Here is a 23,684-nt window from a genome sequence, read left to right on the forward strand (position 1 = left end):
ATGACTAGTTGATTTGATTAATATTTTGCAAACAATAGTTTTGTCACTGGCAATTAGTCTCTCATGCATTAATTATGCTTTAGAAAATAAGCTCTCGTGGCCTTTTAAAAGTTCATGGAACTGCTGGAAACTGAACAGAAGGGGAAATGATAAACAGAATGTGAATGTCTGAAAATGAAAAGAAGTGTGAGTGGGACACACTGAGGTGAGCATGTGTTTGCATATGCATGCAGTTATGAATGTGTTTAAAAGTAAGAAAACAGAACAGTGAGTAAGAGAAGAGTGGAGTTAGAAGAGAACAAAGTGCAGGCACAAGGAGAAAGAGAAACATCAGGAAAGAAACAACTTCAGGAAGTTCAGGTAATGGAGGAAGAGAGGGGATGGATGGAAGCCAAGTCTCCCAGCATTCCCTCCCCCTGTACAGGCCAGTTCAGAGGAGGAGTGTAGGTGGGAGTTAAGCACTTCTCCAGATGTAGTTGACTGCTACTCCTGGAGTCCGACTTTCTCCAGATAAGCCTCCATCACTCAGAGCCTCCAACAGTTCCTGCTCAGTCAAGTACAGGGATAAACACAATTACGGAACTTTAACAAGTCATCTGCAAACAATTACACACTTCGCCTTCACCTGTAACGTTTTGTCAACAGGAATCTTAAGGTAAGACGCAATATTTGTTCCAAGGGACTCAAGTTGAGATCTGTCTCAGCATCTAATTATCACAAATAGCATGCCGGTTGTTTTTTTTTCTTCAGAGCTTTCTTATAAATATTTCAGTGCATATTGAGAAGTTCACTGTAGTTCCTCTTGGACATTAGGGGAACTTTGTGGTTTCATTAGAATCTGAGTTTTATCCTATTTGAATAAATTCACATAAATTTGACTTATGACCTTGCATATTAAACAGAACTGAAGCCTGAGCAAAAGTTAACTTCAAAGAAGCGTTGAGGTTTGATGATTTTTTAAATATCTTTGACATAATTATGTATGAATTTAGTTAATATTTTAAAAGTAAAGTGAATCTCTGTCTTGAGTTCCAGGGCAATCAGCCAGTATTCCACAGTAATTCAAGTCACCAAAGATCAATTTGAATTAATTTCAACATAAATTATGCCCTCAAAAGTCAAAGCAGAACTAATTTGTATGAAACTTTAATATTACTAGAGACCCAATCATTTGCAAGATATAGTAAACTTATGATTATGCTTTATTGCATAAGCTGCCACTAGATCATTTACAGTGCTAGTAGTTTTCTGTGCAAGGGTGTGCAACAGCAGTTAGACCAATTATAATTCATAATAGATTCAAATACCAAACCAGAAAATACTGGATGTAAATTGTTGGACTTCTTTACAGGCCCATGTATATATTCATTCAGTCAGTATCCTGATATAGAGTAGTTATCTTACCAGCAGCTGGTAGCAGCATGAAAGAGACAGGAATGCAGAGAGAATAAAATTGTCCAAAATGGTCTGAGAGTCATCATGGGTCATCATTGGGCTTCTGTCAGCTGAATAAATCATGCCTGACGTTTCACCTTTTTGGCTGCTCTGCACTAAACAGCAGATTTGAGCAACCCAAGCTGGCAGAAAAGTAATTAAAATGCAAAACAGGCATTTCTGTGTCTCATAATCTAAACATTTTTGTATTTAGAAAGAAAACACTTTTCTTCTTCCTCTTAAATGTAGTTTGTGTAATTAAGCTGTGGATGAGTTGCCAGATTGTGGTAGGAAACCCATGCAATGCTTTACCTGAGACAAACATTTCAGCAAATTGTGTGTGTAAATAACTTAGCAAAATATTTGTTGTATGTACAACACAGTAAATATTCCTAAATATGTGCAGTAATTATAATTGGTTAAATTAGGTCACACTTCACAGTGTCTACAGATCATTAAATAATTTGTATTATTATTTAGTGAAACTAGGTACTTGCACATTGCCATTATAATTTATTACATTACATCTGTCACGGATCAAATAAACTGATGAGTAGTATGTTGCTTGAATCACAGTTCCTCAGTCATTCTTTAAGAGACATATGTGGATTTTGTTTTTTTTAAATGTTGCAATATGTTATCTCTGCTAGTCAGGCATGGGCAAAACTTTCAGAGGTTTATGCATCACACTTCAGGCGTATTGTCACATGGCAACTCAAAAAGCTTCTAGGAGACATTCAACATCAATCCAACATAAGTTCAAATCTTTTTTTTTTTTACATTTAAATTTGTGTTTTGCTTCATTTTAACTTGCAGTCATTTCTATCTTTTGCAAGTGAAATTGTAGACTGATTGCTGTTACTTGATTTGTATCAACACATTGCTTACATTGTACTGTATGTGCTTTGCAGTCACACTGTTCCTAAATCAGATAATGGCATGAGTGGGACATGGCTCCAGTGGGTGTACCTACTCTCCTGATGTTGGCAGCTCTGTATCTGCTGCTCATCTTGCCATCATGCTGCCTGTATGCATGCCCAAGGTCCTGTAGTTGCCCCAGCCCTAAGGAAGTGCACTGTACCTTCCGTCACCTCCCCTCTGCCCCACGAAACCTACCCCAGGACACAGAGAGACTCAATTTAGGGTAAGCTACTGTGTTGTTGGCTTTTGCTTTTAGCTAAAGAACTACTGGCAGACCGAACATATTCATGTTTAAATACAAATGTGCATATAAAGAGGCACCAAGATGAACACTTAAGTCACACAGGATCTTTTTAAGCAAACACTTCACAAAAAGTGTAAAATAAAGAAAAAAAGGGTATTGTGACACTTGTGGTTGTATGAATTTCTTTAATTAAATTCTATTAATTAAATGATATTCAAAATTGCACTTCACAAAAAGTGTAACAAAAGTGTAAAATAAAGAAAAAAAGGGTATTGTGACACTTGTGGTTGTATGAATTTCTTTAATTAAATTCTATTAATTAAATGATATTCAAAATTGCACTTCACAAAAAGTGTAAAATAAAGAAAAAAAGGGTATTGTGACACTTGTGGTTGTATGAATTTCTTTAATTAAATTCTATTAATTAAATGATATTCAAAATTGGTGTTGATTACTCTGTATCTTACAAAATTAAGGGGTAACCAATGTGATATGTCTTAAGCAAAAAAAAAAAAAAAAAAAATCCTTAATCCTCTTTGTCTACTACAAAGCTATAACAGCATTGGCACGATTGAGTCTTCAGATTTTGTGAACCTACGGCAATTGGAAATGCTTATGCTCCATGGAAACGATATCTCCTCTGTGTCTTCCGGATCCTTTTACCACCTCCGTTCCCTCCAGGTATATATTCATATATGGTTATATGAGATGTACAAAGGAAAACACATTATATTTAACTATTTTACTGTAGCTTCTTTGTGTCTCTAGTTTTTGATAAAACGATATAAATAGTTATGAGACATGACTTTGAAATAGCATTTGAGTAATTGTTGTTCTTCTTTGGCACAGATACTCAAGTTGAGCTACAACCAACTCAAAAGAGTTGATCCCAGTTTGTTTGAGGGCTTGACAAGCCTTGTACGGCTTCATTTAGACCACAACCATATTGACTTCATTGAGCCCTTTTCATTCAGAGGACTCACATCATTAAAGCTATTGCAACTGGAGGGAAACAGACTGCAGGACCTTCACTCTCACACATTTATTACTGTTTCAGTCCTGGGCACATTTTGGAGCTCAGGACTGCGGCACCTGCACCTGGCAGACAACCAACTAGAATACCTGCTGCCTGGAACTCTGCAGCACTTGCACAGGCTGGAAGTCCTATCCCTGCATGGAAACCCCTGGGCCTGTGACTGCAACTTACATTGGCTCTTGGAGTGGGACAAAAATCATGAGGGTGAAACTACATTGATTGTATTTTCCAACCTTTGCATCACTCACTCAGAATTTGATATAAATGGAATAAAATAAAATAAAATAAAACTGAAAAAAACATTGTACACAAATATTTTGAACTTCTCAGATAGTGTGTTCATACATTATATATTTTAAATAGTCACATTTATCATCAGTTTTAAGGCCAATTCACACCGCACAGACAAATGCCAACAAACACCAACAAACAAGTCTGTCGGAGTTTGTTGGATCAGTGTGTTACCCCTGTCAGCATTTGTTGGCGTTGGTCTGGATTTGTTTTCACCCAACTGACCATGTTCAATCGGTGTTTGTTGGGTCGTGGAATGTCTGAGCAGTGTGATATGATTTTCCAACAAAAGGCAACAAACTGTGACGTAATCTGATCTGGCCCCGAAATGTCCCTTGCTAAGACTGTGTGTAGGTGCTGGGTGTGCTTAGTAAATTATCCTTGTAGTGAAAATGGCATGTTTCCGGACAAACTACAAGACAATTCTACAGAACGAGCATCGAGATTCGCGAGAGCACACTAGACAAAGTTTGAGCATGCACACGTAAAATCTGAGCGAGAGCAGAGCCATATTTGAAAGCGCGCGTCCAGTAAGTTGTGTGCTAGAGTGAAAGAAATCCGCTTGCGAGCGGAGAGATTCGTTAAATAGATGCACTCTCGCGTTACAATAATGCGCTCTCAACATTTAACGCCATAGAAACCGCCTCAAATGAACTATAAAGGGTAAAACCCTTTTGTATTTAGAGTCTTTACAGTTGTCATAAAGAGACGGGAAGAAAGTTGTGTCTGAAAGCCGCAATCTTTTATTTTTATTGGTTAAAATGAATGGAGAATATCTCGTGTTTTTCTGTGGGTGCTCAACCATTTTCGTGGGTGCTCGAGTTTGTCAGTGTCTGTTTGGGCAGTGTGAACGTGACAGTTACTTTTCATAAAATTATAAATCTAACGGCCAACCCTTTTTTTGGTCTTTGTTGCCATTTGTCTGTGCTGGGTGAATTGGCCCTTAGATGCATTGTATTGTAAAATTAAATTTAAGGCTGAATGTGTACAACTCTACTGGCTGCAAATAACTGAAAAGGCAAACAAAGAAAAGTTTTTTTTTTACTGAAACATTCTCTATCCCTCTCACTCTTTCAAGGAGTTATTAAGTGCAAAAAGGACCGTGACTCTGGAGATGCTGGCAACTGTGCTGCATGTGCCTCTCCACAGCCTTTGAATAACAGCCAGATCTTGCAGCTTTCAACCAATCAACTCACCTGTGGCCAACCCTCCCTTCAGTCCCCTCTAAAAATCGGAGAGAGTAGCGTGTGGGAAGATCAGGAGCCAGATTCCCCCTACATCAAGGACTTGGAGCGTCCTCTTGGCCACCTGACCTTTATTCTCTCTGACAGCCATGGGAATCGAGCACACGTGGCTTGTAATGTAACACACCCTGTTGAAGACACCTCCATGGTGTGGGAGCCAGTGAGGAGAACAGATGAGATTGCTGTAAATGTGACTCTACGTACACTGCTGGAGTGTGAGATCGATAGAGATGCTCTTCAGAACCTTTGGAGGTTAGTTGCCTATTACTATGAGAGCCCAGCTATTTTAGAACGGGGAACCAGACTTGGAAATTCTTCCCAGGTGACTTTTCAATACTCTCAAGCCTCAAGTGAAGAATCACCATATTTTACAGAGCTCAAAGGACATTTAATAGCTGAACCAGCCTGGCTTTTACAACCAAGGGTCACCCTTCAGCTGAACAGGCGCAAAACTACAACAAAAAAACTGGTGCTGAACTTCTCCACTTTTATATCAAAGAACATCATTGGAAGAGGGGATGAGGAGGATGTTGTCTCCTCCTGGGCTATGATCCAAAGAGGAGCTCCAGGGAGAATTCAGTCAGTACTAGAACACTCTGAAGTCAGTCTGGATTGTAGTGTGCTCAGCACAGGGCATCAGCATGTGGAGTGGATGCTTCCAGACTTAACAACAGTGGATCAAACTGATTCCCATAAATTAAGGTTGGAGAATTACAGGCTAGTAATCAAAAATGCAAGTATAGCAGACTCTGGACTTTATCATTGCTTTGTGAGGACAGACACTAATGTAGACATCGTCTCCTATAGACTCACAGTCAGGATGCGTCTGTTAAGTCCCAGTGATTTAAATGGAAAGAAGATGTCTGTGGAGAATGGGGACACTCTTACTCTTCCCTGTTTAGTAACATCTCCTCATCCAATTGAGACAAGATGGTACCTTCCAAACAATAAAATTCTCAAAGCATCAGACATGAAAGGAAGGGTGTACATGTCACAGAACAACACTTTGATAATCAAAAAACTGACTTACGAGGATGCTGGAGAGTATAGCTGTTTAGCAGCTAACCTCTATGGGGCTGATATGTTGTCTCATCTAATTGTTGTAACTGGTAAAAAGGAAGAAGCACAAAAAGGTGTTACCGTATCTAATGGCGAATTACCGCTTTTTGAGAGTGAGGACAGCGAAGCGTCAGGATATGAAGAAATCAAACGACCAACTGCTAAACTAACACCTCAGAGGGTCAGTGGAAAATACAGAGAGGGCATTGGCCGACAAAATGCAAAAGAAAATAAAATAAAGGAGAGTGTGAGAAAACCGAATAACTCTGTCAAAGAGCTTGACCCCAGCCGCTGGGAACAGATTCTTGCAAAAGCTAATGCTAAACTCTCAACCATGCCACCAGTTACAACGCAACTACAAATTACAAAAACCTCAAAAACAGTGACAGAGTCGTCAATGACTACAACCACCACCCCTTCGACAGCTGACACCTTTCAAACTACTCAAACAGAAGTTACAGCAAGCAGTCCCAGCATAAGTTCAAGCATACACAATTACAATACGAAACAGCTGAAACCACCATCCCAAAGTGAGTATGAAAAACAAGAAACTACACAAGGAGAAAAATCGAATTACAAGACAAGTGATTCTAACATTTCAGATTTGACTTTAGTACACATGGACTCAACAACTGTACCTGGACCTAAGTCACAGCTGGTAAAACAGGTAGACAGACACACAATAGAAGAGAAAATACGGGTTAACAATAATTCCATCTGGAACCAAAGACGAAGATTCCCATATAGGCACCGTAGGCCTCCATCACGTAGACCACGTCCAAAGAGACCATATTTCACCCTAGCTTACACTACAGCAGTACCATTCACCCAATCTCCAGTAAAGACTGTGACCACTAACTCTTATTCTCCAACCCAAAACAAAACATCAATGATTTTAGAAGTTTCTCCTACTCATTACCCAGTAACTGAAAGCTTAGCCATGACTGTCACAGAAGATCTTCTTAAAACACCTATAACAACATTCATAAAAAAGGAGAAGCTTAATGAATTTAAAGGCAAAACAAAACACATTGGGTTAGTTCAGCTCCTAAGTACAACACCTCTGCAAGAAACTGAAGTAGTTCCTGCTACACTTGCCCCCAGACAGATCAACAGGTATGGGCATGAAAACATAGAGATCATTTTTAGAACTAATAGCCACCCAAATGACAATAAGACAAGGCAGATTTCGACAACAGCCATCCCTCATCTTCAAACCAGCAACATAAATGCTTCAGAAACAAAAAGAGCACATATGACTGGGAAACCAACCTTAACTAATGTGGACCAACAGAGTGTTTACAATTGGGGAATGCATCCTGAAGGTGTGCCTATTCACCCTTGGCTAATCCAAAAGAATACACCAAAAAAACAAATCTCAATTACACCACATCCCTACACTCAGTCTCCCTTCTGGGCCAAGAACTATGGCATTCCCTTCTGGCCCACAGTTCATAGCTCAAGGCACCACCACTCCCAAGACAAAACTTGGTATTTCCAACAAAGGGGTGCAGGGGTCACCAACTGGCCTGAAATCACTGCTCAAACAGCAAAGCCCACAGCTTACATTTCTGGGTCAGCAACAGCTTCCTTTCTGAGGACCATAGCTCCACATGTCAGCTCGTCTCATGTACGCAACCACTTACTTTTCAACAGGCTCAGAAACAGATATAGACAATCACAGCTTGATGCATATCGACAAGCCCAGCTGGGAAAGATTGTCACTTCTAAGTCAAGGACATATTATCCCACTCAACAGCCTCACCAAGCACCAAATGTCCCAAGCACCTACAAGCCTGTGACTCCCCCATCCTTACTAGCATATACAAACAAACCACCCTCCACAGCAAGCGTACCCTATGGTAGTCGCTGGCACTACAGTCATTTTGGAGCAAAGATCACTGCCATTCCCTTTCCAAACCTGATGGGCAGTGGCGTCAAACCCAGGATCACAGCAACTGAATCCGTTACTGTATCTGCTCTAGCAGAGGCAGATGTGCTCTTGTCCTGTAGATCATCTGGGGACCCCAAACCTGTTGTTTCATGGACCAAAGTTTCAACAGGTTAGGCGATTTTTCATTACAAAACTTCTGTGGATGTGTTTAGCTGAATGGAAGATGAGATCCCCTTTTAGAGTGCTTAACTTTGACAGTAAACAAATGCATAATCATGCCATCATGCTTAATAATTGCCCAAGATAATACCAAAACTGATCACATTTATTTGGCCAACTATATTAACCAAATTGAACATGTATGTGACAGTCTTCACTTGGTGTAAAATTATGGAAAATAAAACCATAAAATATTTAGATACATTTCTTATACCAGAATTATTATTGCGACTTCTCTTCGTGAGATAGGTTGGCTGGCATGCTATTTTAAATTATTATTATAAATTTTTTTGTGACCCTCACCCTAGAGTGCAAGTTAAAATCATAATTATATATTATATTATAAAAGATACATTTGTTTTGTCCTAGAGGTCACTCTACATACCCTGTTTTGGAAGTTCACTGGCAGCTATAAAAAAGCTGAAAGACCCCATTGTGAGAGCTATACATCATTTGGTCCCACTTTATTTTAGGTGTCTTTAACTACTATGTACTAACATTTAAAGGGGTCATATGATGCGATTTCTTGTTTTCCTTTTTCTTTGTGTGTTAAAACAGTTAACACACAGTTAAACAGTTAACTGTCTAAACAGTTAAGCTGTTTGTGCATGTATAAGATCTGCAGAGTTACAAAGCTCAAAGTCTCAAACCTAAAGAGATATTCTTTGTAAAAGTTAAGGCTTAGCCACACCTTCCTAAAACGCTTCGTTCAAACACGCCCCCACAAATCTACGTCAGTGTGTGGGGGCAGAGTTTCATAACTCCGCCCAAATGTATATGCAAAGAAAGAAGGCGTAACTTTTATTCTCGCTGTATTATTGTTGCTGCCGGCACCGCCATGTTGTGGAGACACTGTTTTTTTTCCGGCTGTGCTGTGTACAAAGGCTGATTCTAAAAAGTGGGGCAATTCCATCTTTTACAAGTACATTCTGGCGCTTCTGACTCACATACGTAAGAATGTTTTCACATTTAAAGAATTTGCTACGGACTATTCAAACGCGAGTTTTGAGCAGTATAAAGTATCGCTTGTTTGTCGTTTCTACGATCACAAATACAGACATGGTTTTATGTTTACATAGTAATTGTAATTGGGCCAATCACAATGCACTGAATCACTGGCCAATCAGAGCACACTGCGCTTTTCAGAACGACGAGCTTTGTAAAAATTTTCGCGTTTCGGAAAGGCGGGGCAAAGAGGAGCAACAATAATGTACGGTATGTGTAAAATAATGACTTTTTTAAACCTAAAACCGCGTAAACACATTGCATTAAACCAAATACACAAATTAATGTTCTTTTTAGAACCATCATATGACCCCTTTAAAATAATTGTTTGATACAATGCACTTATTGTGTGCATAAATGTTTTTACATTGTACGTATATTTTAAAAAAAAATTTGCTTGTAATTAGAGCTGTAATTATTTTCTGTAATAACGGCTATCATTAAACTGTGTTTGGCTTGTACATTTTTTTAATAGTTTGTTGATGTTTATGCTTGATTATTTTTTCCAACTCCTTTACAGGTGCAACAATTCAGATCAACACAAAACTTGGACAAAGATTTGAGGTCCTTTCAAATGGTACTTTTGTGATTAAAAACGTCCAGCTGCAAGACAGAGGCCAGTACCTTTGCACAGCTCAAAACAAATTTGGCTCAGACCGCATGGTAGTTACCCTGGTTGTCCAGACTCAGCCTCCAAAAATCATGAGTTCAAGGGCCAGAGATGTCTCAGTGATTTTGGGAAACCCAGTCAGCTTGGACTGTATTGCCTTGGGTAAACCAGAAGCTCAGATTTCATGGATTCTTCCAGATAGGACGTTTGTGCGAGACATTGGTTTCCTTGACCGAAGAATATCTCTTCTTCCAAATGGAACACTGAGTATTCATTCAGCAAACTTTTCCACTAAAGGTGATTATAAGTGTATTGCCAGCAATGTAGCAGGAGCTGATACACTCACATACCACATTCGTGTTGCAGCGCTACCTCCAATAATTGTTGAGATGTCATATGATACAATGTTTACGAATATTGGAAGAAACGTATATGTGGATTGCACTGCTAAAGGAGAGCCATTCCCTCTTATTAAGTGGGTTCTCCCTGATGGTTCACAAATCAAGCCCACACAGTTTATTGGAAGCCGGATATTTATTTTCCCAAATGGAACACTTTATATAAAGAACGTCACTCCCAATGATTCAGGGAGGTATGAGTGCTCAGCAACCAACCCAGTGGGTTTTGCTAAAAGAACGGTGCAGATGGATGTTAGGCAAGAGGCTCCTGGCCCCTGGAAAGGCCTATACCAGCAACACAGTGTCAAGGCAACATATGGATCCATAGTTTTCCTGCACTGTCCAGAGTCCATAGGTTCCCACAGAGGTACAGTCTGGAGACTGCCATCTAAAACCATACTGGAACATCAGTACAGGTAGCATGTTTTATGCTGTTAAATATAAGCTAAATGTATATATGTTCTATCGAGCAAGATTAGAATTTTTTTTTCTAGAATAAAATAATGATGAGTTTTTCTGCTTAACAATGTGGGAACTTCTTTTCCCTTTCATAACAATCCTACAGTGGTATTATTTAAGTCAAGCCTTAAACTGTATTGTTATTTCCCCTTTATTAAGTGTTTTACTTTTCTCTTTTGAGCAATTATTGGTCCTCACTGTTCAAGCTGACATATGCTCTCAAACTCACAGCAGGCCAACTTCATCACTAGTGGAATTCAAACCATGTCTTGCGTAGATTAAACAAGCAGTCTGTCTCAGCCCAAACAACCCCTGCTGATCCAGACAATACAGTAACAGAGCGGGATGCAAGGGCAATTTGTCTAAATGCTCAGCCAGCTATGCAGCAGGCTACTTAAAGCAGTTACATAACAAATGTTTAACATTAGTCAGTCATTATTATGCCTTCAACTAAAATTTATCAAAAAAAAATCTGAAATTTTGGTTCACAGTCATGCAATGTGACTTTAGCTACAACATTTTAATGAAGAACCAATCCACTTTTTTCCTGACAAGACTAATGCATTTTAAATGATGGGTGGTACTTACGGTTTGGGGAAATTCCATTCAAAAAGACTGAAACAAATAATTTCAAATAATAAGGTTCCACTAACACATAATCATCATCAGCCATTTTGACTGAATGAGCTGTCAATTTCCCTAAAACTTTTATTTTCAGACTTCAGAAGAATAACACAAAGCTTTTTTTTTTTTATGTGATATCGCATCACAAGAATATGGAAAGAGCTCTTTTCAGTCGCTGCTTTCTTTTCCTCCTATTTTCTTATTTCTTTGTATTCCGCTGTAGCATGAAAAAAGACAACATATACTGTGCATTTGTGGTCTACTGTCCCGATTTAATTTACAAAATATCCCATGAATAAATCACTGTAGTGCACTGAGAATCTCTTTTTTTTCTCCCCAAGTTTTTCTCCCCATTTTCATCCCTATTAGTGTTAACTGTAACATTTCTAAAGTAGGTAAATACAGTATTTGTTATTTGTTATCCACTTTGAGATATTATCACTCAATACTAAAGTTAATGAACATTCATTAAGGCAAACTATATTACATAATACACACACACACACACACATACATACATATATATATATATATATATATATATGCCCCAAAAGCTTGATTATTTCCACAGCAATATTATGGGTGTGTTAAATATCTATATATATTTATTTTACTACAGTGATATTTAACATGGTTAATCATGGTCTGTTCTTGTAATTTGTTAATCCTTTTACACTTAAATTTCCTTTTAATCCTTTTAATGTTAATGTGAATAATGTCACTTCATTATTGCGTCCATAGAGTGGACCTTTCACTGCTGTTTACAGTTTAACGGAAAGGAGCACAGCAATTTATGATGATAGAATATACAGTTTGTACAATATAAAACATGAAAACCCAATGTGTGTGGTGTGAAAGAGAGACAGTGAGAGAGACATTCAGTCAAACAACTAGTTTGTCTATATTAGTGCTCATCAAAAAACAAGTTTTTTTTTTTTTTTACTTTCAAACAAAGCTTTGTGACGTCAACATTCAAAGTTTATCTTTGAAAAGGAAACACAAAGGTTAAAGTAGTCCTCAGATGCCATGTTCTTTACAGCAGCATTTCAGAGAAATTATGTTGTGGAGTAAGCTGCTGACTGAATGTATACGGGAGTAAAGTATACAGCAGTTAAATACAGAATGTTAACGTGATTAAAATAAATGAACAGCTTTCTGTTGTTTGTTAATTTACATTAACTATAATAATATTACATTAACTGCAATCTCGAATTGATTGGATTAATTAGCAGGAGTTATTACTCCAACACCTTCATGTGGGTAAAAAAATAAAAAAATCCCTTTCTTCAAGACAGCCACAAAAACAGAAGAATATCCATAAAACTGCAACAATAAACTCAAGGAAACAATCCAAAAGGCACAAAAGAAAACTTCTTGGAACAAAAGCAGACTTACGACAGTAACTTGCTTAGGAACAACAATAACCAGGCAAAGATACAGAGAAACAGACCAGCTTTAATACACAGCACAGAACGAGAAAACAATAGCACTGATTACTAAAGGCACACGTTTACACACGAGAGTCCTATGGGGACCTCTAGTGGTCAAAATAAAACATTACAAAGCAAAAACTCAGACACGTGATGCCATTATCTACACTCCCATATGTTGAGCCAATGTCAAGTCAAGTCACCTTTATTTATTTAGCACTTTATACAATATAGATTGTTTCAAAATTATGCATTTTGGCTGTCGTTCAGCTAAAGTCAGTTCAGTGTTGATTCAGTTCTGTTGTAAAGATCATAAATTATTAAATTAGTTCATTTTATCTATAACACGGATCAAACAACAGAGGTGTGGCCAGTTACTAAGGTTTCGGAAAACCAATGCATACCACGATTCATAGTACTACGGAGTTATGCAGTGAGTTACGTCACTATATGGGAAACGCACCCCTGAATGGATGTGGACTTCCCAGTCAGCGCTGTCAATCATGACCAAAATTGTAGATGTATCACACAGTCTGAATAAGCATAGATGCCACTCTGTCCAGCTTAGTTTTTATGCTAAATCTCACCGGACTCATATCTGACAAAATCTGACAAGTAACAATTGTAATGGACAGGGAAAAGAAATTGCACGGTGTGCAGTGTAGGAAGAATTCTATGAGCTATTTTATTCTATCATAGTTAATTACTATGAAAGAGTTCAGCTGTCATAAAAAGGTGTAAACAATTTCTCTCTTTTTGTTCTCAGTCCACAAAGGCACATCACTGCTTTCCCCAATGGCACTCTGAGAATTCTGAGACTGACTGAGAAAGATGGAGGCAATTATTTTTGCATGTATCAAAGACCAAATGGTGAGGACATGGAGCTGTTCCAAGTAGAGGTTCTCATGAGGCCGCCAAAGATAGAGAACAATGGGGCACAACATAAAAGAATAGCTAATGGAGACAACTTCCTGGTGGACTGTGTAGCTTCTGGCCTTCCAGACCCTGAGGTTTCATGGAGCCTCCCAGATGGCACCATGATCAACAATGCCCTTCAGTCGGATGACAGCGGAACCCGTAACCGGCGCTATATCATCTTTGGGAATGGAACGCTTTTGTTGCAACAAATGGGAAAAAAGGATGAAGGCAATTATACATGCTTCGCTAAGAACAACCTGGGGGAGGATGCTATGAAAGTAATTGTCCAAGTGGTGCCAAACTCAGTCCAAATATCTTCTAAAGAGCAGGTATCCATGTGGGCACCTTTCGGGCAATCAGTCCAAATGAAGTGTGATGCTACAGGTATTTTACCACCTACGATTATTTGGATCTCACCAAGGAATGAGATAATTACCTCATCTTCGGTCAAATACCAAATCCTGAACGATGGGACTCTGATCATAAAAAAACTGACTTTGGCTGATCAGGGAAAGTATGCCTGTGTGGCACGGAACCCAGCCGGAGATTACATCAAAAATGTGAAGCTTCTAGTTGATGTTAAAGGGCCGCAAATCAATGGACAGAGTGGGCGAACAGAGAACAAAGTTTTAGCAGTGTATTACCAGACACTGCTGCTGGACTGCAAAGCAGAGGGTATGCCTGAGCCACAGGTCACCTGGACCACACCTTATAGCATGTCTCTACCCACCCCATATATGGGAGGCAGGTTCCAAGTCCACAGGAATGGCACTCTTGAATTGAGGGGCATTCGAAAGACTGATGAAGGTCGGTTTCTGTGCGTAGCCAAGAATTTCTTAGGGGAAGCAAGTCTAGCAGTTGACCTGGAAGTAGCATCACTTGCTGAGAAGCCGAGCTTTTCAGTGCCAAATATAGAGGTTCTTCCTCTCAAACAAGATGGTGATGACATTTCTTTGGAGTGTCGTGCTACAGGAAAACCAAAGCCAGAGTTTCTTTGGATTCTACCCAATGGAACAGCACTGAATCCAGGCATGAAACTTCAACGGTTCACTCACTTCCTGGGAAATGGGACTTTACACATTATGCAACCAGGTGTCATTGACAAAGGTGTATATCGATGCTTGGCCAAAAATGTAGCTGGACAAGGAGAAAAGCGCTATGCTTTAGAACCTGGACAAAAGCCTCAAATTAGAAGTACTGCTGCAACAATGAAGATTTCATTTGGGCAGACACTGAATATGCCATGTAATACGGATGGTTGGCCTCAGGCAACAATTACCTGGACTCTTCCAAATGGCCTGGTCTTGGACAAGCCTCAAGTTATTGGAAGAGTAACATATTTATCTAATGGCACACTTCAAATAAAAGAAACTTCCAAATTTGATAGAGGAACATATACCTGCAAAGCCAAAAACACATTTGGATCATCAACATTGTCATATCCAGTGAGTATTATGGTGTTTCCACCTCAAATCACTCATGCTCCACCTTCAATAACCAGAGTTAACAGGGGGTCTCCTGTGATTCTGAACTGCATAGCTTCTGGCATACCCAAACCAGACATTTCTTGGACTCTGCCTGGACGCACCACACTTGTACCCAATAGTCGCTTCACAGCACAGAGTGGAATTCACATGACAGAGGAGGGAAATTTGGTAATACAGGACCCAGGCCTCATGAACTCAGGGATTTACAAATGTAATGCTAGAAATGCCTTGGGAACGGACTTCAAATCAACATACCTTCAAGTGATCTGAGCAATAGACATACATCCATTAGATAATATAGATATAACCCCAAGTTGGAACCTTTTGTAAAATGCAATAAAATCCACAATCTGTGATTTGTTAATTCTCTTGAACCTTTTTTTAACTGACAAAAGTACAAAGAAAAGTTTTCCAATGTTTTCACTGACCAACTGTTTTTTTTGTAAATATATGGCTGCAATACACTACAAAAAAGTTGGGACAGAGGCTAAATAAAAGTGAAAAGATAATAGAATATCCAAGTTAAACTCTTTTGAAACGCAATTAGCAGATGAATTTGTAATAGGTGAGGGTTTTGTGATTGGGTGTAAAAGGAGATTCTCTGTCTTTGCAAGCAAAGATGGGTCATGGTTCACCACTTTGTGCCAAATTTCATGAAGGAATTGTCAAACAATTCAAAAATCACATTTCTCAATGCAAGATTGCAAAGAATTTATGTTTTTCACCATCTACCATACATAATATTGTGAAAAGATTCAGGAAATCCAGAGAAATTTCAGTCTGTTTTGGGCAAGGCAGGAGACCTCCATTGAATGTGCGTGACCTTTGAGCCCTCAGATGGCACTGCATGAGAAACCATCATGCTACTGTTAAATATAGTCACATGTGCTCTGGAGTACTTTGGAAAACCGTTTTCACTTAACACAGTCATCAAGAAATGCAACTTAAATCTCTGTTATGCAAAGAAAAAAGCTATACATCTGTTCAAAGCAGAGATGCAATCTCATCTCAGATGGTCTAAAAGACGGTGGAAATATATGCTGTGGTCAGATGAGTCAATGTTTCAGCTTGTTTTTGGAAAAAACGGACATCAAGTTCTTAGTCCCAAACATAGTTCGAATTACAGGGAATTCGAATTCTGGTATTCGAAAATGGTATGGTCCACAATAGGGGTGTCTGAAATCGCTTTACATTAAAATGTTCCTACAGTGAAAATAGGAGTTGACTTGTATTGTAACTGTAATTATATTTTTTCACAATATCAGAAAAATGATCTGACCCCCCCAAAACTGATATTTCTGTCCCTTTGGGGGGGTCAGATCATTTTTCTGATATTGTGAAAATATAATTACAGTTACAATACAAGTCAACTCCTATTTTCACTGTAGGAACATTTTAATGTAAAGCGATTTCATACACCTCTATTGTGGACCATACCATTTTTAACCACCGTGGCTAGAAGCAATGGAGATAGTGAACGACTTCAACTTCTCAAGCAAGTGTCAACATTGAATGACAAAACGCTAGTTTCATAAAGTAGCCTATCCTTTTCAACATTCCTTATTTGTATGTTCAAAAATATTTAAAATAATCTTATTTAATACAGTTATAATTTTTCAATGTAAATTATTAAATTTTATTGGTAACAGCCTAGTGTCTAATTATTTTAATTGAATATATTTATCAAATTTAAGAATTTGAAATGAAAGATGGAGCATACATTTAATAAAATTAGGGGAAAATGCCCTTTATAAAGGTACAAAAAATTATTCTGAGTGTTTTCAAACAGTGATGTAATGAAACATTGACAATTTAAGCTTGAAGGGAGTAAAGCCTCTGTTTAGGCTATTAAGGAAATGTAATTTTGCCAAAAGAAGAACTTTTATTTTAAATAAATGTTCATTTTAAATCAGCCTACTTCAGTGTGATATGTTACCATATTATCATGCTTAACACTAAGAAATTGAATAATTGTAATGTGATGATCAGATGCAGATATCTAAATATAGGCGGTTTTATTAAAATACATTATTATGATTTTACCACCTCCGCCTCATTTTGAGCCAGGAAAAACCCTGAAATAGACAATATGGCTTCTTGTAAAGGTGTTACTTTTACTAGTAATTAGAATGGTATTTCAGTGCACTTAACTTCTAACAATTGGGAGTTGATCAAAACAGTTCTCTTTTGGATATATAATAACAATGAGATATTATGCAGCCTACTGATTATCAGTTTGTCGCATGTTTAGACCTTGTATGTGCGTTGCACAACACATGTTGCACTTGGCGATCACGGTGGGGATTGGTAGTGGACCATGATGTTCATAGAAGAAGTGAAGGAGCAGTACCCCCCAATTATGGTGGGGTAATTCGCACTCTGGTCCCAAAGATGAACGGGACCATCCAGACTTTCATCAACAACAGGTGCAAAGGCAAACATCTGTCCTGGTATGAGGATGCATCAGTGCAAACGGCATGGTTGACTTGCATATGTGTGAAGGTACAGTTGATGTGGAGGTGTATATTGGGATTGTACAGAGACATATACTGCCATCAACTTTCCTGGGAAGCAAGACAATATAGGCCTCATTCTGCACGTGCTACAACGGAGTGGTTTATCAAAGGAGAATCAGACAATGATGACCACAGACTCTTGAGTAGATGTCTTAAATCAGGCGAGATTGGATAAAAATTACACTTGCAAAACTGCAACAATTATCCTCAAAACCCAAATTATTAAAAAGTATAATTAAAAGGAAAGGTGATGTGACAGTGGTAAACATGCCTCTGTCTCCAAATTTTTGGAGTGTGTTGCAGCCATCAAAATAAAATAAATTATATTTACAAAATACAATTAAGTTGGTCAGTGAAAACATTGGAAACATTTTCTTTGTACATTTGTCAGTTAAATAAAAGTTCAAGAGAATTAACAAATCACAGATTCTTATTGCATTATACAAAATGTCCCAACTTTTCTGGAAATTGGGTTTATATATTGTATTAAAAAATGTATTAAGTGCACCAATGCACTTAAAATGCCCTCATCAATGTTGTTAAATGTTGGTTAGCTTTGGATCTGCCCATTCATTGACCCAAGGATAAGATGTCTTTGGTATTCTGTTTTTAATTTATAAAAAATATTAGTTTGTACATTTTTATATATTCCACAGAGTAAACAATCATTTTACATACCTTATTTTCTAACATAAATTGAACATAAAACATTCCAGAATGTCTGCAATTTGTCTGAAATACTGCCTGTTGAATTTCTTGCATTCTTCAGTGCGTTAGAACAAAATGGCCTTGTCAGAGTGGAATGAGGCAATGTATGGTACAAATGTTGCTATTGATGTGGTAGCTGTACAAAAAATAAGACAAGAACACAATTATGTAAGATACTTACTGCCGCACTGGGCAAATAAATAATACTATTATGGTATTTTTGTTTCAACTCTTTAATATATACCATTTATTTTACAAAATGCCACAATTGCACAATATTACTAAGTAAATTAATGTGGGCCTATTAATTTAATTTGAGGTCTATTACATTTCAAATGTAAGACGCCACAGTGATGAATCAAGCAATAGTACTAATTAATGCATGGGAAATAAAAATCGCAGTGAGATATGAATGATATCGTCTCCTAGACAGGATTTTTTTAGTGTTTATCTGAATTGTCTGCTCTAGAGTTTGAGAAGAGATCTCTCAACAACGTCACAATCTGTGCAATAGATTTGCCAAGATACTAAAGTTTGCAAACAAAAGTCAGATCTCAATATGAACTATGAAATATGAATTTCTTATTAAATTCACTCAAGACCAAACTATCCGAGCTATTCTATACACATTAGTTTTATGGCTACATACTCTTACTGTATATTAACAATTTTCGATTGATACAGTACATAAATGAAACATAAATGAACTCCATAAATCTATGAGCTATGATAGAGCAATACAATATGGTTAAAGGTCTGAAAATGAAAATTCTGTCATTATTGATTCACGCAGCAATGATTGCAATGAAATGTCATTCTCCATTCCACATAACAAGTGTAATGCTCAGTTATGACCGTTATGACACATCCTAGAAATGGCAAGTATAGACAAAGACATCAAACCTTGCCAAACTATTTTTCTGAACAAAATGCATATAACATAACAGTTTTGCAGAGGGGTATTTTCCGTCAATAACTTTTTTTGGTATATTTCTCACATTGTAAGCAATCATATGACTTCAGGCGACTTGCACCATAGAGCACGAGTCATATGGAGTTATTTTTGGACACTTTTATGATGTTTTGTTGACAAAGGCTATATGATCACTATGAACTGTCTGGAAAATAACTACATAAAGATTCTTCCAAAATTATTTTGTATTCTACTGCAATAATACCAGCAAGTTTGGAACAACATGAGAGTAAAATAATGACAGAATTTTAAATTTGGGGTGAACTATCCCTTTAAATTGAACTACCACACCCATGCTGTCATTTTTATTCAACTATGGTTAAAGTTTCATTTATTTTTCAGCTATTATACGATTTTAATTGCGTTTAGGCTACTACATCAGCTAGTGTCAGTCAGTCTATGTAAACTCACTGCATCTGCAAAGGGAGTGTATCTGCCATCCCTTCCCCCATCCCACCACCACCATCATCACCGCCGCCGGACCAGTGAACACCAGGCTCGGTACATCATTTCACCGTTATGGCAAATGAATTCCCAGAAAACAGAGAAAGAACTGCCAACTCACGCCATGCCAACATCACGTCGTCTCTAGACCTGAGCACGTCTCTAGACCACAGTGTGCAGACGCGGATTTTTAAAATCATTGTCATCGGGGACTCAAATGTGGGTAAGACCTGTTTAACCTTCCGCTTCACCGGCGGAGCCTTCCCCTGCAAGACTGAAGCCACCATCGGCGTGGATTTCAGGGAGAAAGCCGTGGAAATCGAGGGCGAGAAAATAAAGGTGGGATATATTGTCGGGGCTTTTCTCTTTCCGAAGGCCGATATCTCGTTGTGTCACGATTGTATTGTGTGTTTGGGTGGACGTGTGACAGACAGCAGCATCATGAGGAAGCTCAATGTTTACATTCTGAGTAATATCAATGTTCTGATCGCCTGGTCATCGTCTTTCATTTCAGACAAATCAAATTACATGCCATAATGTCGACCATTTAAAAATCATCACACCTGCTATTTCATCTTAATGCACCTCCATGAGTAAACTGGTCAATTGAACACATTTTCAGTGGTCAAAAACCAACGATATATAAGGATATTAAGATATCTTTAATACTTCTTGAGTTACAGGCATGCAAACTTCAGGCAAAAAACACAAGAAGTGCTTTTCCCCATTTTCGAACTGTTTCTTTTGGCATATAATGTTACAAAGATTGCTAAAGTCAATAGATTTAAATAATAAATCTCAGTGTAAAAATAAAATAATGATGCTACCATCTTTCTAAAGTCATTTTTACCCCTGTGTAATTTGGCTCCAAATCTCAGGTGAAAATTGTCATTTTGACTACCTCTGCAAAATTATTCAGTAAATATACATCCATGACATTTAATATTTTGGCTTTCATCACTATTAATCTTTGTCTTTCTTCAGAAGAAATATGACCTAAATAAAAAGTTTGAGGCAGGAAAAAAATTCTACAATTTGGTTGGTTTGACACGGAATGACCCATTAGCATGTTCCACAGCTTCCATCTAGAGCCAGATAGTCCAAGAGAATGTTTATGGTATTGTTCAACACTATTTTGTATTTTCATTTATTGTGATTAATACAATAGACTGATGGAAAGGGGATGACATTACATAGATAACACACACATGCACACACACACAGATGAGATCTATCTATCTATCGTCTTTCTCTGTCTATACATCTCTCTCTCTCTCTCTGTGTGTGTGTGTGTGTGTGTGTGTGTGTGTGTGTGTGTGTGTGTGTGTGTGTGTGTGTGTGTGTGTGTGTGTGTGTGTGTGTGTTAGTGTGTGTTCAGTCACCCCTTTAATACATTCATTTTGATAAAGTTTTTTTGTATGTATCTCGTATGTTATTATAAATGTATTTTGAGAAAGTTACACATCCGTCTAATGCAATAGAAGCCAGTACTAAACATTCCGATTGCATCAACACTGAAATGATCTTTATGTTGAGCCAATTTATGTTGTCATAAATTAAAAAAGGGAAACACTATGACATTTAAAGAGCACAGTCATATACAATTATGAGTAAATGTCAAATATTTGACCAGTAATCATTTGGATTTAACATCACACCATGAATGCTTAAAAAAATAGCCAAAGTAGATGTATTTATTGTCATGCTAGTTTATTTATGATGCATCCGTTTTCTCCTTCACCTTCTCTGCAACCTTGAAATTAGTTTCTGTCTTGTTTCTTCTGTAACAGGTACAAGTATGGGACACGGCGGGCCAAGAGCGCTTTCGGAAGAGCATGGTGGAGCACTACTACCGCAATGTGCATGCTGTGGTATTTGTGTATGACGTCACAAAAATGGCCTCATTCCAGAACCTAAAGACCTGGATTCAGGAGTGTAACGGGCACGGGGTGTCATCCTCAGTGCCTCGTGTTCTGGTGGGAAACAAATGCGATCTAGTTGACCATATCCAGGTCCCTTCCAACACTGCCCTTAAGTTTGCAGATTCCCATAACATGCTACTGTTTGAAACATCAGCCAAAGATCCCAAGGAGAGCCAGAATGTGGACTCCATTTTCATGTGCCTGGCATGTCGTCTAAAAGCACAAAAGTCCCTGATCTACAGAGACGTGGAGAGAGAAGACGGCAGAGTGAGGCTAACGCATCCGCCCGATCCTAAGAGTACCTGCCCATGCTGAGGACCTTAAACTGTGGAATTATTAACATTGATGATAATTCAGTGCAAGAATGTGCCTGCAACTCATTTTAGTTACTTTACGTCATGAACTATCCCTGTGTGTGTGTGTGTGTGCGTGCGTGTGTGTGTGTGTGTGTGTGTGTGTGTGTGTGTGTGTGTGTGTGTGTGTGTGTGTGTGTGTGCGTGCGTGCTTATCTTAAAATGTTGATGTTGTTGTTTATTTTTCTCTTTTCAATTACACCATCACTAAAAGGCAAATCCCACAAAACTGGTCGTACTTCATCTCAAAATAAAAGGAAATAAATGAGACAGAAAATAATGCCACTTTTCCATTGTGACATTATTTTTATGAGAAGCACATTTCCCCAAAAATTCACATTACTGCCCTAGTGAAAAATAAATATACTAAAATATACTGAAATACTTTTATTTTATGCTAAGTATACTACAAATACATTTACATGTTATGTACTTAATACAGTATAAATACCCTCCTGCAATTGTACTTTTGGTATATTAAATTGGTTTACTCAAAGTCTGCTAAATTGGAACAACTTTCTTTTTTTTGTACTTAATGTATTTTAGTTATCCAGAAATAGTGCTGAGGTCCAACTAAAGATAAACTTAAGTATATTTAATTGTGCTGAAATGGAACCATTGCAAGTATACTTTAGGTATGCTTTAAATATCTAGCATTTAAAGACTAATACTGATCATACTATAAATGACGTCATTCATAAACCTGTATGAATAGTAATACTATACTATACTATACTATACTATACTATACTATACTAATAGTAATATAAAACACATGTTAAGCATAATATTAAGAAATGTGCATTGTGCAATAAAGAAGTACTCCAAATAAAGTTTAATTGTAATATTTACAAATAGTTTTATCAGTAAGTCTTAAGCGATATGTCAGTAAACATGTTAATGGGTTTCTAGGATACTTAGTAAGAAATAAATGTATTTTAAATACATTTTGGTGTAGGTTTTTTACACTAGGGTGTAATGGGGAAAAAAATCTTATTTTCATTGTTGTAATGCAAAACAACTCGTATATTATTAAGTATTTTTAAGTATTATTAAGTATCAATTTTATAATTACAAAAAATAAGTAGTTTACTCAAAAGTAAAACATCAAGTACATTCTTTTGAGATTTCTAGCAAGGAAAAATTAGAAAAAAATGGAAAAAAATATATAATGGCCTTCAATATGCTTCATTTCTGTCATCCAAAAAGAATGCGAGCTAGACAGGTTTACACAATATTTCATGCCTGTGTAGAAGAATGATTTTCAATCCCTCATACTTAATTCAGGGTGCACTTTATCTGCATAAATACCACTTATGAGTAACCTTTCAAGGATTGAGAAAATGTGACATTTGTTAGATTTACAGTAATTTGGTTTTGTCACACATTCATTTAAATTCATTCATGGGCATCACACAACATCTCCAACATCATTGGCTGATGGTCTTAAAGGGACAGTTCACCCAAAAATTAAAATCCTGTCATCAATTACTCC

General features: G+C 37.6%; 2 protein-coding genes and 1 long non-coding RNA gene across 3 annotated transcripts; 2 read left to right on the plus strand and 1 right to left on the minus strand.

Moving 5' to 3' along the window:
• Window positions 1–415: 415 nt before the first annotated feature.
• Window positions 416–20,170, minus strand: LOC309505162. Its single transcript, XR_014208340.1, has 3 exons — window positions 20,036–20,170; window positions 2,408–2,546; window positions 416–544 (listed from the first exon to the last, which is right to left on the minus strand). It is a non-coding gene; the product is annotated as an uncharacterized lncRNA (long non-coding RNA).
• LOC309504953 (matrix-remodeling-associated protein 5) lies at window positions 538–16,545 on the plus strand. Its single transcript, XM_082178253.1, has 7 exons — window positions 538–655; window positions 2,346–2,578; window positions 3,151–3,280; window positions 3,449–3,839; window positions 5,005–8,292; window positions 9,868–10,771; window positions 13,635–16,545. Exons 2-7 carry the CDS (start codon window positions 2,385–2,387, stop codon window positions 15,541–15,543), a joined length of 6,816 nt encoding a protein of 2,271 aa, XP_082034379.1. The 5' UTR covers window positions 538–655; window positions 2,346–2,384; the 3' UTR covers window positions 15,544–16,545.
• Window positions 19,885–22,813, plus strand: rab33a (RAB33A, member RAS oncogene family). Its single transcript, XM_082178451.1, has 2 exons — window positions 19,885–20,253; window positions 21,705–22,813. The coding sequence occupies exons 1-2, from the start codon at window positions 19,990–19,992 to the stop codon at window positions 22,149–22,151; spliced, it is 711 nt and encodes a 236-aa protein (XP_082034577.1). The 5' UTR covers window positions 19,885–19,989; the 3' UTR covers window positions 22,152–22,813.
• Window positions 22,814–23,684: the final 871 nt, after the last annotated feature.

This window comes from Leuciscus leuciscus (genome assembly GCF_965113295.1).
Source record: "Leuciscus leuciscus genome assembly, chromosome: 8".
Lineage (NCBI taxonomy): Eukaryota > Metazoa > Chordata > Actinopteri > Cypriniformes > Leuciscidae > Leuciscus > Leuciscus leuciscus.

Bases quoted from the DNA above. Each gene is read 5' to 3' on its own strand.
- LOC309504953 (XM_082178253.1), top strand. From the start codon at position 2,385: ATGGCTCCAGTGGGTGTACCTACTCTCCTGATGTTGGCAGCTCTGTAT. The intron at 2,579-3,150 runs GTAAGCTACTGT...TCTACTACAAAG, and splicing joins ACAGAGAGACTCAATTTAGG to CTATAACAGCATTGGCACGA. The intron at 3,840-5,004 runs GTGAAACTACAT...CACTCTTTCAAG, and splicing joins GTGGGACAAAAATCATGAGG to GAGTTATTAAGTGCAAAAAG.
- rab33a (XM_082178451.1), top strand. From the start codon at position 19,990: ATGGCAAATGAATTCCCAGAAAACAGAGAAAGAACTGCCAACTCACGC. The intron at 20,254-21,704 runs GTGGGATATATT...CTTCTGTAACAG, and splicing joins TCGAGGGCGAGAAAATAAAG to GTACAAGTATGGGACACGGC.